The sequence below is a fragment of the Saccopteryx leptura genome, chromosome 4 (assembly GCF_036850995.1).
Source record: "Saccopteryx leptura isolate mSacLep1 chromosome 4, mSacLep1_pri_phased_curated, whole genome shotgun sequence".
Lineage (NCBI taxonomy): Eukaryota > Metazoa > Chordata > Mammalia > Chiroptera > Emballonuridae > Saccopteryx > Saccopteryx leptura.
The window spans coordinates 170,988,979-171,005,976 of NC_089506.1; the positions used below are offsets into that span (position 1 = coordinate 170,988,979).

Here is a 16,998-nt window from a genome sequence, read left to right on the forward strand (position 1 = left end):
GACTATAAAATTTACAAATTATTTACTTGTAAGATTTAACCATTTTCACAGAAGTGTAACTCTTTTTTTTTTCTGAAGCTAGAAACGGGGAGAGACAGTCAGACAGACTCCCGCATGCGCTGGACCGGGATCCACCCGGCACGCCCACCAGGGGGCCACGCTCTGCCCACCAGGGGACGATGCTCTGCCCCTCCTGGGCGTTGCTCTGCCGCGACCAGAGCCACTCTAGCGCCTGGGGCAGAGGCCAAGGAGCCATCCCCAGCACCTGGCCATCTTTGCTCCAGTGGAGCTTCAGCTGTGGGAGGGGAAGAGAGAGACAGAGAGGAAGGAGAGGGGGAGGGGTGGAGAAGCAGATGGGCGCTTCTCCTGTGTGCCCTGGCTGGGAATCGAACCCGGGACCTCTGCACGCCAGGCCGATGCTCTACCACTGAGCTAACCAGCCAGGGCCAGAAGTGTAACTCTTTATCCCTAAAACTTGACCCTGTAAAACTAATTAAAAACATAAAGTTTTTATTGGAAGACAATATATAAGGTTTTTCTTTAGCATGAGTCCTTTTATGATTAAGTGGAATTGCATGGAGTCCAATCTGTTCAGATGTCTTAGATTGTTATAATTGTTTTAGTATTACAGTAAGTTTTCCCAGTAAGTGTTAATTGTTAAAAGTTTTAATTCTATTGAACAGAGGTTATGAAAATTATGGTAAATATAATAAATATATTTTTATTTAAATTATTTGAATGTCCTTGCTAATATTTGTACATTGGAATTATGTATGCCTATTTTCACAGTTATATGTCATTTTACTAGGCTTAATGGGGTATTTGAGAATTTAACTATGAATTAAATATTATGCTCTTTGATTTTCAAGAAGAAACTATAAATCTGATAGGTTTAAACATGAGAAATAATTGTATATAGTTGGAGGAGTTAAAGTAAAATTACTAGTGTTTCTGGTATATGAAATATAAACATAACAGAATTTAAAGTTAATATTGCTTTAGTAGCATTAGGAAGGTTAAGTGTCTTTGATTTTCATGTTTATTATATAAAATTAAAACTATAGAAAGTATTACATAGAAAGCGAAAGATTTCTGACTCTCTTGCAACACTCCCTGTGTTGTTGTAAAAAACTTTGGGTTTTTTTGTGTGTGTTTGTATATCTGTTTGTTTTTGTCCTCTATATCGATATATATTGTTTTTTAACACAAACATGGGATAGTATCATACATATATTTTGCATCTTGCTTTTTTCACTTAATACATATTGGATATTTTTTATGTCAGTACCTAAAGATGTACCTCTTTTATTAAAAACAACCTTATAGTATTCCTGAACATTTTTGTAATAAAATGATAAAAAATGACAGTTTACTATGTGCTCGACTTTTGCAAGTTATATCATTTAAACCTCTCAGTAACCCCAAGACATGTAGGCTATTTATGATCTCTTTTTACAGATAAGGAATAAGAACTAAAACTTGCAGATGTTAGTCTGTCCAAATTCACCTATGTAGGAAGTGGCAGAACAGGAATCTTATTCTTGTACTTAATTTCTTATAATGTAGCCTGATATTTCCGAGCTGATTTATGAAAGTGTTTTAATACATTAAATTTCTAAAAGTGGAAATACTGGGCCCTGGCCAGTTGGCTCAGTGGTAGAGCGTCTGCCTGGCGTGGAGTCCCGGGTTCGATTCCCGGCCAGGGCACACAGGAGAAACGCCCATCTGCTTCTCCACCCCTTCCCCTCTCCTTCCTCTCTCTCTCTCTTCCCCTCCCGCAGCTGAGGCTCCATTGGAGCAAAGATGGCCCAGGCACTGAGGATGGCTTTGTGGCCTCTGCCTCAGGCGCTAGGATGGCTCTGGATGCAACAGAGCGACGGCCCAGAGGGGCAGAGCATAGCCCCCTGGTGGGCATGCCGGGTGGATCCCGGTCGGGCGCATGCAGGAGTCTGTCTGACTGCCTCCCCGTTTCCAGCTTTGGAAAAATGCAAAAAAAATATAAAATAACATAAAAGTGGCAGTACTGGCAGTTAATATTTTAGCTAGATTAACTAGTTATTGTCTATTAACTTGAAGGGGTTATTAAAATTGAATTGAAAGTTTCAGTTTCTCTAAAGTGTGGGCAACAATAAGTATATATATATATATGATATTTTACTTTTATCAATCTGATAGGCAGAAAATAATTTAAAAAATTAAATTTATTTTAGTGAGAGGAAGGGAGGCAGAGACAGACTCCCCCATGCACCCTGACCAGGATCTACCTGGCAAGCCCACTAGGGGGCGATGCTCTGCCAGTCTGGGGCCGTTGGTCTATTGCAGCCGGAGCCATTTTTTAGCACCTGAGGTGGAGGCCATGAAGCCATCCTCAGCACCCAGGGCCAACTCACTCTAATTGAGCCTTGGCTTCAGGAGGTAGGAAGAAGGGGGGGGGAGAGAGAGAGAGGGAGAGAGGGAGAGAGAGAGAAAAGCAAGAGGGGGAGGGGTGGAGAAGCAGATGGGCTCTTCTCATGTGTGGCCTGACTGGGAATCAAACCCAGGATGTTTCACATGCCAGGCCGACGCTCTACCAATGAGCCCATTGGCCAGGGAAAAAAATAATGTTTTAATTTGCATTTCTTTGATTCTTAGAGAGTTGAATATTTTTTATTTGTTTACTGCCTATTTAGTTTCATGAGTTGCTTATTTATATTTCATTTTTCTTTTGGCTTAATCACTTTGGATTTACTTTTAATAGCACTTTATATATTATAGATAGATGCTTGTTAGATATCTTGAACATAATATTTTCCAATTTTTTGTTGCTTTTTAACTTTGCTTATGTTGTTTTGTTTAGTAGTTTTACATTTTTACTTAGTCAAATCCATCAAATTTTTTTTAGGTCTTTTGCCATGCTAAGAAAGGTACTTTCTACTCCAATATTAAGCATAGGGAATATAGTAAATAATATTACAGCAATTTTGTGTGCTGATAGTTACTAGACTTCTCATGATCACTTTGTAGGATATATATGTATAAATGTCATATCACAATGTTGTACACCTGGAACTAATACAATATTTTATACCAACTATAATTTAATTAGGAAGAACTTTACATTCCAGAATTTAAAAACTCCTCTTTTCTATAATTATTGTATTATACTATTTTTATATTTATAGTTTAAAAAACTCATCTGGAATTTATTTTATTTTATTTTATCATATTAAGTAGAAATCTTACTTATTCCTCATATTAATATCTAGTTGTTCCAATATAATTTTTATTTAAATATCCTTTCATCCCTTATTTAAGATACCACTTCTGACCAAATACTAAGTTTCTATAGTACCTGGGCCTATTTCTGGAATTTTTGTTATGTATCTTTAATTCTATTTTTGCACTGGGATTTTGCTTTTTGTAGCTTATAGGATGTAGCACAATATTTTTCTTTTTAAATATTTCTTAGCTTGTATACATTTATACTTCTGGGTAAGTAGTCAAGTTTAAAAAAGTCCCAGAGGCTAAGACATACATGAAAAGATGCTTTCTTTCTTTCACTCATAGTTTAAGAAATGAAATTGAAACAACTTTAGTTTTCAGTTATCAGATTGGCAGAAATTTAAAAATGTTTAAAAATTTTTATAATTTCTGTTTTTTATTTTTTTTATTTTATTTTAGTGAGAGGAGAGGAGGCAGAGAGACAGACTTCAGCATGTGCTCTGACCAGGATCCACCTGGCAAGCCTACTAGGGGGCAATGCTCTGTCATCTGGGGCTGTAGCTCCACTATCCATTTTTTTTTATTTTTTTTGTTTTTTTGTTACAGAGACAGAGAGAGAGACAAAGAGAGGGACAGATAGGGACAGACAGACAGGAAGGGAGAGAGATGAGAAGCATCAGTTCTTTGTTGTGGCACTTTAGTAGTTCATTGATTGCTTTCACATACGTACCTTGACGGGGCTACAGCTGAGCCATGATCCCTTGCTCAAGCCAGCAACCTTGGGCTTTAAGCCAGCAGCCTTTAGGCTCAAGCTAGTGACCATGGGGTCATGTCTATGATCCCACACTCAAGCCAGTGACCCCATGCTCAACCTGACAACCTCGGGGTTTGAACCTGGGTCTTCTACATCTTAGGCCAATGCTCTGTCTACTGTGCCACTGCCTGGTCAGGCCAGGCAGAGTTACTTTCTTTTCTTTTGTGTTTTTCTGAAGTGAGAAGCAGGGAGGCAGAGAGACAGACTCCCGCATGCACCCAACCAGAATCCACCTGGCCTTCCCATCAGGGGGGCGATGCTCTGCCCATCTGGGGCATTGCTCTGTTGCAACTGGAGCCATTTTAGCACCTGAGGTGGAGGCCACGGAGCTATTCTCAGTGCCTGGGCCAACTTTGCTCCAGTGGAGCCTTGGCTGCAGGATGGGAAGAGAGAGATATAGAGAAAGGAGAGGGGGAAAGGTGGAGAAGCAGATGGGCGCTTCTCCTGTGTGCCCTGGCTGGGAATCGAACCCAGGACTTCCACACGCCAGGCTGATACTCTACCACTGAGCCAACTGGCCAGGGCCAGGCAGAGTTCCTTTTAATTTTAAATATTTTTCACCTGTTTGAACTTAAGTCTAGAAAATTATCAGTAATCCTAGTATTAGGCTATTTTTGTGGAGTTTTTATTATGCTTTCCACTGTTAAAAAATCTCAATGGAAGTTTGATTGTCATTTCATTGTATAGAATAAATTGGTGAGATTTGACATTTTAGTAATATTGATTATTCCCATTTAGGAATATGCCATATTTATATATGCTGTATGCTTTTCATTAGCATTTTATAGTCTTTGTATAAGCTTTAACTATTTTATATATATATTTTTAGATTTATGAATATTTATAGTATATGGTTTATAATTAATTAAAAATTTTTTACTCAACTGTCCCAGATTTGGCCATTAAGTATTCCTTCCAGTTGGTTCCTGTGTGCTTTTGCCATGACTTCGCATCACTTTTTTATTACTTCCTTACTTCCTAGCACCACAAGTAGTTTTAGGTTTATCTTTAACAAGATCTTTTAAAATTACATTTCTAACTGATTATTAGTGGTTACATGAAAGTTGCAGATTTTATGATTTTATATTTGGACATGTTACAGAATTTTTTAGTTATAATGTTTTTTCAGGTGATTGATTTGGATTTCTGGGTCTATAATGTCATTTTATACTACTTTAAAACTTGTGTTTCAGATTCCTCAGTTTCTATTAGATGATTGTTTTAAAAATGGCATTCCCTGCCGTATATTTTGTACTCAACCAAGACGATTAGCAGCTATTGCTGTGGCTGAAAGAGTTGCTGCAGAGAGAAGAGAAAGGATTGGTCAAACAATTGGGTATCAGATACGATTAGAAAGCAGGTAAAGACAATTCTCCAGTAGCCTATCTTTTAGCAGTATTAGAAAAGATAAATGTCTGTGCTTCACTAAATATAAAGAATGTGTTAGTTGAAAAGTTAAATGATTATTTACTTCAAGTAATAATTCTATGATAGAACATTGAGGTCAAGTCTAAATTTAGTGAGATTTTTAATAAATAAATAGTTGAGAAAGAGTTTAGGCCATAGATACAAATCCTATTTCATAGTTATATGATCCAAGTACAAGTTATTTCACCTCTAAGCCTCAGTTTGGTCATCTATAAAATAGGGCTAATAAAAGCATCTAAAGCACACGATGTGAAGTTTATAGTAAATACTCAATAAATGTTAGTGATTGAATTGATTATGTATTTTTACTAGTAGTACTTTTGATTGAATTGATTATGTAAAAGTACTAGTAGTACTTTTTTCATCAACAGTACTATTTCTTAATTTGATTCCTTTTATGATATACTTTTGTCCTCAAGCAAAAAAGTATTTAAGGTCTTCCAAAAAATCTGTTTATGGTTTGTTTTTTTTTGTATTTTTCTGAAGCTGGAAACGGGAGGCAGTCAGACAGACTCCCGCATGCGCCTGGCCGGGATCCACCTGGCACGCCCACCAGGGGGCAATGCTCTGCCCTTCCGGGGCGTTGCTCTGTTGCGACCAGAGCCACTCTAGCGCCTGAGGCAGAGGCCATGGAGCCATCCCCAGCGCCCGGGCCATCTTTGCTCCAGTGGAGCCTTGGCTGCGGGAGGGGAAGAGAGAGACAGAGAGGAAGGAGAGGGGGAGGGGTGGAGAAGCAGATGGGCGCTTCTCCTGTGTGCCCTGGCCGGGAATCGAACTGGGACTTCCGCACACCAGGCTGACGCTCTACCACTGAGCCAACCGGCCAGGGCTGTTTATGGTTCTTTAGCAAAAAAAAAAAAAAATCATTTAATAAAAAGCTGTTTTAATCATATACTATTACATATAGTGTTTGTAATTCTGCATGTTATTTTGATTTTTTTAAAAGGGTTTCTCCAAAGACACTTCTGACATTTTGCACTAATGGAGTATTGCTTCGCACACTGATGGCAGGAGATAGTACGTTGTCAGCTGTGACACATGTTATTGTGGTAAGAATATTGCTGAATTTGCCATGTATAAAATTCAAATACGTAATCATATGTTTAGAATAGGTTATAAATGAGAACCAACTTTTTTTGAACAGGTTATTATAATCCAGTTACTTTTTATTTTATATAATTATTAGAAATAAATATTTTGTATTAAATACAGATATTCTTACCATCATGTTGTATGAGGGAAAAGTAAATAAGTAGATAGATTATTTTTTTAAAAAGTGCTTTTTATTATGAAAATGATACATGCGTACTTAGATTTCTCTAGAATGGTGTAAGTTTTCTTTTTTCTCTGTATGCTTAGTTATCTGATTCATCCTTCAACTAATGTGTATTTACTAGTCTTAGGACATACTTCGTAGTCAATTAACTTTGTGGTTAAGCTGTTAAATTAACTAGCTGCTGATGAAAGTAAATGAATTACCACCTTATTAAAGAATTATAAACTTTTATCCAGTTAATGTAAAAAAATTAGATTGTTTTATAAACTTGCAGTAAGCAGCTTTTGGAAAATTATTAGCTCTGTGTATTCAAACCAAAGGATGCACCCGAGCCCTGATGCTCACAGAAATGTATTTAAATAGATTTTGTAAACTATGTTAAAAGTACATTAAATTCAACTCCAGTAATTCAGAGTTTATTTTAGTTTGTGCGGTTTTATAGCCTGTGGAAAAAACAACAACAGACAAGGTCTTTTTCTTTTTTGACAGAGACAGAGTCAGAGAGAGGGACAGATAGGGACGACAGGGAGAGAGAAGCATCAATTCTTTGTTGCGGCACCTTCCTTGTTCATTAATTGCTTTCTCATATGTGCCTTGACTTGTGTGCTACAGCAGAGCAAGTGACCTTTGCTCAATCCAGCGACCTTGGGCTCAAGCCAGAGACCTTGGGCTTCAAGCCAATGACCTTTGGGCTCAAGCTGGTGAGCCTGTATTCAATTGGTTATGTCCATGCTCAAGCTGGTGAGCTCAGGGTTTCAAATCTGGGTCCTCCGTGTCCCAGTCCGACACTCTTTCTGCTGTGCCACCTCCTGGTCAGGCCCACATAGGTTGTTAATGTCCAATTATTTCCGAATTTTTCATAATACAAAGTTTTTACTAATACTGATTGCCTTGTCCACATTCAATATGAATTAATTTAAATCTTAACAGTTCCATAATTTTAAAGACTTAGTTATCCATGTTTTAACTGTTCCATGGTTTTATTTTTGTTTACTGCAGGATGAAGTACATGAAAGGGATCGATTTAGTGATTTTCTACTTACAAAGTTAAGAGATTTGTTACAAAAGCACCCAACTTTGAAACTAATTCTTTCTAGTGCTGCCTTGGATGTAAATCTCTTTATAAGATATTTTGGAAGTTGTCCAGTGATATATAGTAAGTTAAATTATAAGATTTCTTTTAGCATTTTTTATGAAAATATACTTTTTGGCATGATTGTACTTACTGTAATCAGAATTGGGGAATGTGCTGAAATAGCATTGATTTTTGTTTCCTCTGTGATATGCTTAATTAGTCATCGCTCTGTATTTTTTCCTTTCCATCTGCAACTCTGCTATTGTGTTACGAGGTCAATTCTCTAGTCTTAAAAGGAAATATTCTTCATTTCAGCCATGTATTCCTCTGTCCTGTGGCTTCCCCTTTCTTTCTAGACTCCTGGAAAACGTAGTCTACACTCTCTTGTTTACTTTCCCTCTACTTGTGAGCTTGCTGCCACTTAACTTATCCTTTAATCAAAACTGGTTTTGCCACCAGTCTTAAAAAATTAACTTTATCTTTAAAAATGGAAATGTTGTATGTGTTCACTTAAGTTATATGGTACAAACATATATAGGAAAGAAGTTCACAGTTGCCGTTAGTTGGAGTTAAAGCTTAATGTATGTCCTTTCTCACCTTGTCCATGCTCATACAAGATAGGCAAATATATATATCAGGTTTGCAGAAATTGGTTTTACAAAAACAAGTACATACATTATTTTGCAGTTTGCCTTATTCATATGACAGTACATCATGGATAGTCCTCCATTTCAGTGGTTTCAGATGTAGTTCATTTAAGCAGCTGTTTTTATAACAGGAATGTACAATGATTTATTTAACTGTTTCTTTACTTTTGGACATTCATATTGGTTATAGACTCTCATTCCCCCTCCATAAAGTGTTGTAATTAACATCCTTGTATGTATATCCTTATATATTGGTGCTCCTATGTCTAAGGATTGGTTCCTAAAAATGAACTTTGAGTAGAAGAATATATCTATTTTTAGTTTTAACAGGGTTTTCCATTTCCTCAAAAGTCTGAAGTGTTTCACAGTTTTGCAGTTGTATAGAGCTATTCACTTGTGTATTCTTCACAATATTGTTTTGATACTAATTTAATTTCCAAGCCTACTGTTCATATTTTACACAAAAATTTTAATTAAATTTTCTGTAATATTTTTCATGGTTAGTTAGCCCTCATTTTTTGTGTGTGAAATGCTCAGATCCCATAATTTATTTAACAACACTACTTTCTGAGTCACAGTGTACATGATAGCTTGAATTTTCTTTTGTGGTCTCCTTTATGGGGTTCTTCTTTTGCATGGTGCTTAAATATTGGTATTTTCTAGGATGATTCCCTTGATCTATTTTCTTTTCCTTCCCTTCCCTTCTTTTCTTTTCTTTCTTTCTCTCTCTCTGTCTCTCTCTCTCTGTCTCCCTTCCTCCCTCCCTCCCTCCCCTTCCCCTTCCTCTTCCCCCCTTCCTCCCTTCTTCCCTTCCTTCCTTCCTTTCCTCTCTTCTTCTCTTCTCTTCTCTTCTCTTCTCTTCTCTTCTCTTCTCTTCTCTTCTCTTCTCTTCTCTTCTCTTCTCTTCTCTCTTTCTTTTCTTTTTCTGTGAGAGGCGGGGAGGCAGAGACAGACTCTCGCTATCACCCAGACTGGGATCCGCCCAGCAAACCCCCTATGGGACAATGGTCTGCCCATCTGGGGCATTGTTCCATTCCTCAGCCACTGAGTTTTTCTTAGTACTAGAGCCATCCATAGCACCCGGGGCCAATTCTCTCCAATAGAGCCATGGCTGAGGGAGGGGAATAGAGAGAGAGAGAGAGAGAGAGAGAGATGGACAGACACACAGAGACAGAAGCAAGAGGGAAAGCAGTGGAGAAGGTCGCTTCTCTTGTGTGCCCTGACCAGGAATCGAACCCGGGACATCCACACGCCAGGCCAGTGTTCTACCACTGAGCCAACTGGTCAAGGCTCCTTCCTTCCTTTCTTTATTTTACTTCTTTTCTGCTCCATGGTACTGAAAATGCAGTTAGTTTTCCTGGAAGTTGTCATTCATGCCCTTTCTTAGCTTCTGCTTTCTTTTTTTTTTTTTTTTTTATTATTTTTTTTTTTTTGCATTTTTCTGAAGCTGGAAACGGGGAGAGACAGACAGACTCCCGCATGCGCCCGACCGGGATCCACCCGGCACGCCCACCAGGGGCGACGCTCTGCCCACCAGGGGGCGACGCTCTGCCCCTCCGGGGCATCGCTCTGCCGCGACCAGAGCCACTGCAGTGCCTGGGGCAGAGGCCAAGGAGCCATCCCCAGCACCCGGGCCATCCCTGCTCCAATGGAGCCTTGGTTGCGGGAGGGGAAGAGAGAGACAGAGAGGAAGGAGGCGGGGGGTGGAGAAGCAAATGGGCGCTTCTCCTGTGTGCCCTGGCCGGGAATCGAACCCAGGTCCCCTGCACGCCAGGCAACGCTCTACCGTTGAGCCAACTGGCCAGGGCCAACTTCTGCTTTCTTATTTAGACTGATGACTCCTGAATTTTTATTTCCAGTTCAGACCGTTCTCCCCAATTCGGACTGTTCTCCAGAGCTTTGGACTTGGATGTCTTAAAGCAGCTCACTTCTTTTTTTTTTTTTTTTTCTTTATTGCTAAATGAGAAGAGGGGAGGTAGTGAGACAGATTCCAGCATGTGCCTGGACCAGAGTCCACCTGGCAGCCCCATCTGGGGCCAATGCTTGAGTACTGAGCTATTTTTAGTGCTTCAGGCCAGCACACTTGGACCAACCCAGCCATCCTCAGTGCCTGGGGCCATGCTTGAACAAATTGAGCCACTGGCTGTGGGAGGGGAAAGGAGAGGGAAGGAGGAGAGAGAGAGGGAGAGAGGCAGATGGTTGCTTTTCCTGTGTGCCCTGACTGGAAATTGAACCCAGGATGTCCATATGCTAGGCCAACACTCTATCCACTGAGCCACCAGTCAGGGTCAGCAGCTCATTTCTAATATGCCCCAAACTGATTATTTAATGTTTCTACAAAATCTTTTCTTGCCTGTTTTGACTAATCATACCATTATCCTAGCCACCTAAGTCACAAATCTATAAATCTTCTCATAATATTCTTTGATAATAAAGCACATGAAATTTATACATCTGCTAATTTGAAAGCTAATTTTGGCACCTCACAGTTGATATGTCTAAAACAAACCCCAACCCCTACCAGCTAACTAACCTGTTTCTTTTTCAGTTTTCCTAGTTGCCCAGGGGAATAACATCATCATCTATTTAGTTTTGTAAGCCAGAAATCCAGAAACTGTGACACTTCCTTATCATGTCTTCATATCCAATCTAATGCTGAGTTCTGTGAGTTTTACTTTCTGACTGTCTCTAGAGTTTGTCTTTTTCCCTTTTACTATCACCAGTCTCATTTAAGTTTTTGTCTTCTTTTTACCTAAACTCTTGGAATAGTTCCTACCTGGTCTGCTCCATCCACTCTGTTCTCTTTTAAATCCAGTTCTCCACAGTGCAGTCAGACTGGCCTTTTCTGAACTGGAATTTCGATGATAATGAACACTTTCCTGAGCTTATAACTTTGAATGACCTTTACTTCAGGATAAAGACCTAAACTCTTTATAAGACTTATCTATTTCTCCTGCCTCATCTTCAACTATAATCCTCTCCACTCACCCTCTTATACTATATTCCAACCAGCTTGAAACTAGCTAGGTCTTTTAGTTTTTTTAAACATCATACTCTTTCACAGTAGAGTCTTTGCATGTGCTGTGTCTTTCCATATAGCTTATTTTGTTTACCCCCTTCTTTTGGTCCTCAGTTTCTCAAAGAAGGATGCTTTTCTTGACTCAGTAACACCCCCACCCCCATTAGATACTGTCATGGTATCTTGTGCTTCCCTTTCTTTGGTAGGACTTTTCACAACTGTGTCTTAAAATTTATATTCTGGATAATTGGATTAATGTCTGTTTCTGCTAGCTTGCAAGCTTCAATAGGTCTAGAGGTAGCTCTGTTTCTGCTTACCATTCCTAGTACCTTATTGTCAAACACATGATAAGTAAACAACTGGTAAAAATAATCATATAAACAGTTTTCTAAAGTACAGATCAAAGTTGCATTTAAAGGACAATGTTGCCTGACCAGGCGGTGGCGCAGTGGATAGAGCATCAGATTGGGATGCGGAGGACCCAGGTTCAAGACCCCGAGGTCGCCAGCTTGAGCGCGGGCTCATCTGGTTTGAGCAAAGCTCACCAGCTTGGACCCAAAGTCGCTGGCTCGAGCAAGGGGTTACTCCGTCTGCTGTAGCCCCATGGTCAAGGCACATATGAGAAAGCAATCAATGAACAACTAAAGTGTCGAAACGAAAAACTAATTATTGATGCTTCTCATCTCTCTCCATTCCTGTCTGTCTGTCCCTATCTGTCCCTCTCTCTGACTCTCACTCTGTCTCTGTAAAAAAAAAAAAATGATAAAAAAAAGGACAGTGTTATGAGGATCACTTGACCTATGGAATTGCTTTTGGATTTTATACTCCCGTTTATTAACTTGGGATTCTCGTGGTTTTATGTGAATTATCTCTAAGATGCAGTAACTATTTTAAAAAGTTTCTATTATTTAGTACAGGGAAGACCATTTGAAGTAAAAGAAATGTTTCTAGAAGATATTTTAAGAACTACTGGATACACAAACAAGGAAATGTTGAAATACAAAAAGGAAAAACAACGAGGTAAGCTTTTTATCAAACACATCTAAAAAGAAAATTACTATTCCTATTGACATTTTTTTTTTAAGTGAGAGGAGGGGAGATAGACTCCCGGATGTGCCCCGACTGGGATCCATCCGGTAACCCCCGTCTGGGGCCAATGCTTGAATTAGCTGAGCTATCCTCAGCACTTGTGGCCAATACTCGAACCAATTGAGCCACTGGCTGAAAGAGGGGATAAGAGTGAGAAGGGAGATGGGGAGGGGAAGAGAAGCAGGTGGTCCCTTCTCATGGGTGCCCTGACTGGGGATTGAACCTGGGACTTCCACACACAGTGATGACACACTATCCACTGAGCAAACTGGCCAGGGCCCCTACTGACTTTTTAAGTCTTGTGTATAATTGTGTAATATAGTAAGATACTGTCCCAAATGTACCTTGTCTTGTGTGTGACAGAGACAGACAGAGGAACAGATAGGGACAGATAGGAAGGGAGAGAGATGAGAAGCATCGATTCTTTGTTGAGCCTCCTTAGTCTCCTTAGTTGTTCATTGATTGCTTTCTCATATGTGCCTTGACTGGGGGCCTACAGCCGAGTGAGTGACCCCTTGCTCAAGCCAGCAAGCTTGGGGTCAAGCCAGTGACCTTGGACTTTAAGCCAGCAACCTTTGGCCTCAAGCCAGCCACCATGGGGTCACATCTATGATCCATGCTCAAGCCAGCAACCCCACACTCAAGCTGATGAGGCCGCTCTCAAGCTGGTGGCCTTGGGATTTTGAACCTGGGTCCTCTGCATCCCAGTCTGACACTATTCACCGCGCCACCACCTGATTGGGCCCAAGTATACCTTTTACATTCTGGTTTATGTCCAAAGTTATAATCTATAGTTAGGAATGCAAAGTAGACGCCAGTATAGTGATAACTGAAGGGAAAGGGAAAGGGGGGAGATAGAAGAGGGCAGAGGGGGTAAGTGGTAATGGCAGGAGACTTTACTCGGGGTGGTGAACACACAATGCAATATACAGATAACGTATTAGAGAACCGTACACCTGAAACCTGTATAATTTTATTAACCAGTGTCACCCCAATACATTCAATTAGAACATAAATAAGAAAATAATTAAATAATATTAAAAAAATAAGAAAGTGGATGCCAGAATTGAGGAGGTGTTTGTGTTTTTATTAAAAGAATTAACAACTGTTTTAAGGAGGGAGAGTAGGGTGTGCTGCCATATATATGATATGCCACAGCATTATGTCAAAACAAAGTGGGGAGTAGTGGGAGGGAACTCATCTTTGATACAAATGTCAAGGTGTTCAGATCCTGATATTGTTATGAATTGCTTCTGTACTTTGATTTTTAGCATTATTTGCCTATGAATATATTTCTTATCATGACATAGCTCAGATTTTGAATTTGGGTGAGATGGTTTGTTTTGTCTGTATGATCTTGGATAAATAACTTTGGATTTTTCACTTGATAAAGCAATTGGCAATACTTATTTCACAGTGTAGTGCTAAGTCACTAATATGTAAATTATAAAACTTCTAGATCTTGAAACTTGAATGTAAAAATTGTTTATAACTTGTTATTTCAAACCGCCAGCATGGTCACAGAAGTTCAATAAATGGTCTTATTCAAAATTGTACGTGAATTTCAGTCATTGATTTAGAAAGTACTTATTTGGCCCTGGCCGGTGGCTCAGCAGTAGAGTGTTGGCCTGGCGTGTGGAAGTCCTGGGTATGATTCTTGGTCAGGGCACACAGGAGAAGCACCCATCTGCTTCTCCTCCCTTCTCCCTCTCCTTCCTCTCCTTCCTCTCTGTCTCTCTCTTCCCCTCCCACAGCCAAGGCTCCATTGGAGCAAAGTTGGCCCGGGCGCTGGGGATGGCTCTATGGCCTCTGCCTCAGGTGCCAGAATGGCTCTGGCTGCAACAGAGCAATGCCCCAGATGGGCAGAGCATCACCCCCTGGTGGGCATGCCGGGTGGATCCCGGTTGGGCGTATGCGGGAGTCTGTCTGACTGCCTCCCGGTTTCTAACTTCAGAAAAATACAAATAATAATAATAATAATAAATTAAAAAAAAGAAAATATTTATTGTATGGTTAAAATACTTGTTCTTTGAGTTACGGACTTAGAAGTTAACATTTTATTAATAGACAGATGAGGTTTCTAAGCAGTTTCATGTGTCTTTATGGTTCAGTATAACACATTTATTAAATGTTACTAATTAATCTATTTTTTAAAATAACCATGGTTAATAAAGGAAATGGATGCTTGTGTTTCTGACATATGGCTGTATGTTGATGCCTTTGCTCAGATTTTTCGCCTTATTTTAACTGGAGATGGAAGTGTATTTATTTTTAATACGGCCAATTTTTAAGTATTTTCATATTCACTTAAGTTTTAAAACAAAGGAATAAATTTCAAAAAGCAAAGAATTTATTTATGTATCCTTCCTTTGGTAATCAATTTAGAAGAAAAACAACAAACCACACTTAAAGAATGGTATTCAGCTCAAGAGAATACTTTCAAACCTGAATCTCAGAGGCAGAGAACTGTTCCAAATGTGACTGAAGAATATGATTTATTGGATGATGGAGGTGATGCTGTTTTCAGTCAATTGGTAAGACCTCACTAGTTTCAGACTGATATTTTGAGTAAAAATTATATAGTTTAAAGAACATCTTAGGAGATTATAATATTTTACTTCCTTATTAAAGTGTGATTCTTTTAGTTTGTTTTAGGCTACAGCATTTTCACAGCTTTCTAAAACTTTATTTTTTAAAAATAATGCAATATCTTTTATTGTTTCATTCTGACTTTAAAATATTTTTCTATTTATCTATTTATTAATTAAGTGAGAAGCAGGAAGGCAGAGACAGACCTGAGTCTGCATGCGTCAGTGATCTGCCCGGCAAGCCCCCCTACCAGGCAATGCTCTGCCCATCTGGGATCGTTGTTCTGTTGCTCAGCAACCAAGCTATTTTAGTGCCTGAGGAAAGGCCATGGAGCCATCCTTAGTGCCCAGGGTTAACTTGCTCAACCATTTGAGCCATGTTGCAGGAGGGGAAAAGAGAGAGAAGGGGGAAGGGAAGGGTTGGAGAAGCAGATGGTCACTTCTCCTGTGTTTCCTGACTGGGAATCAAACCCAGGACATCCACATCCAGGCTGATGCTCTACCACTCAGCTAACTGGCCAGGGCCTGACTTAAAAATATTTCAATATTTTTTTCTAAATTTTTTGAATAAAATAGTTACAGACATTATGCATGTAAATTGGTATTAGTTGATATTTTATCTGAATAGTTAACGAGTTAAATAATAAGATATTCTAACTTAGAAGAAAATCGAGAGAAGATTGTTATAGCAAATAATTAATACTGGTGTTGTTTATACCACCAACTAGCTATGTGACTTTATAAAATCAATTACCCACTATAGACCAAATCAAGTTCTTCTTTTTTAAATTTTTCCTATTTTTTTTTCACAAAATCTTTTACAAGTGAAATAATTTGTAGAAACCTTGCCTGGTCATCCATCAGTCTTTATCCCCATCTGCAGATGGGGCCTCTGCCACACAGGGTTCTATAAAGTCTGTTTGAAAACTGGAACTAGCTGATTTCAAGGACCCTTCTGGTCTTTGATTCTGATTTGGAATTGTTTTTTATGTTTTGGGTTTTTTTTTTTTTAATTTAGAAATTAAATTTAATGGGGTGACATTGAGCCCTAAAAGTACATTGGTTTCAGGTAAACATTTCTATAGCATTTGAACTGTTGATTATATTGTGTACCCATTACCCAAAGTCAAATCATTTTTGGTCATTGGTTTGGAATTCTTTAAAAGGCTGGTAATTAGTATGATGCAGAATATGGCTGGGGCTATGCACTTTTTAGAAAAAGAATGTAATACTGTACAGAGCATGAGAAGGTAGATAATGCAGATATGCTTGCAGTTTTCTACCAGTATTTAGACTTCTAATGTATCCAAATGAATTGCACATAAGTTTTTAAAAATGCTTTTAAAGAATGTTTAAAGTTGTTTTTAATATAGGGAATGTTCATTTATTTCAGTGAACAGCATTTTGGTTATTATTTGTTCTTAAGCCTGGTTACACAGTAGCATCACCTAAGGAACTTTTAAGGCCCTGTGGAATCTGGCCTTCATTACTAGAGAGTCTCATGTACTTGCTCGAGGGTGGAACTTGGCCGAAAAGCTCCAGGTGATGGTCCTTCTAGTGAGCCTTTGGCAGAGAGAAATACTGGTGTACTTTTAACAATATCCTATCAGACTCACACTTAGGTAATATTTTGACTGAATAATACTACTATTTTTTTGACATTTTTAATCTTAGATGAAAGATGACTGTAAGAACAAGATATGGTGTTGTGATTGATAATGTTTGTGACCAGGTCAGAAACTTTTATGTCAAAGCCTTTACTATAATACCATATGCTTAATAGTTCTTGTGACCATTATGGCCAGCTCACATTCTTTGCAAACAAAGGTTAAGCTGTTAGGTAATTTATAACCTTTGCTTT

At 38.9% G+C, this 16,998-nt stretch overlaps 1 protein-coding gene across 2 annotated transcripts in view; it reads left to right on the top strand.

The window, feature by feature from the left end:
* The window catches only part of YTHDC2 (YTH N6-methyladenosine RNA binding protein C2), a 90,536-nt gene that overhangs the window by 15,921 nt on the left and 57,617 nt on the right, over window positions 1-16,998 (top strand). For both annotated transcript variants that reach the window (XM_066382025.1, XM_066382026.1), the window contains 5 exons: window positions 5,209-5,375; window positions 6,390-6,492; window positions 7,719-7,875; window positions 12,373-12,480; window positions 14,935-15,083. In XM_066382025.1, the coding sequence (XP_066238122.1) occupies window positions 5,209-5,375; window positions 6,390-6,492; window positions 7,719-7,875; window positions 12,373-12,480; window positions 14,935-15,083 (684 nt within the window). The remainder of the gene's footprint in view (window positions 1-5,208; window positions 5,376-6,389; window positions 6,493-7,718; window positions 7,876-12,372; window positions 12,481-14,934; window positions 15,084-16,998) is intronic.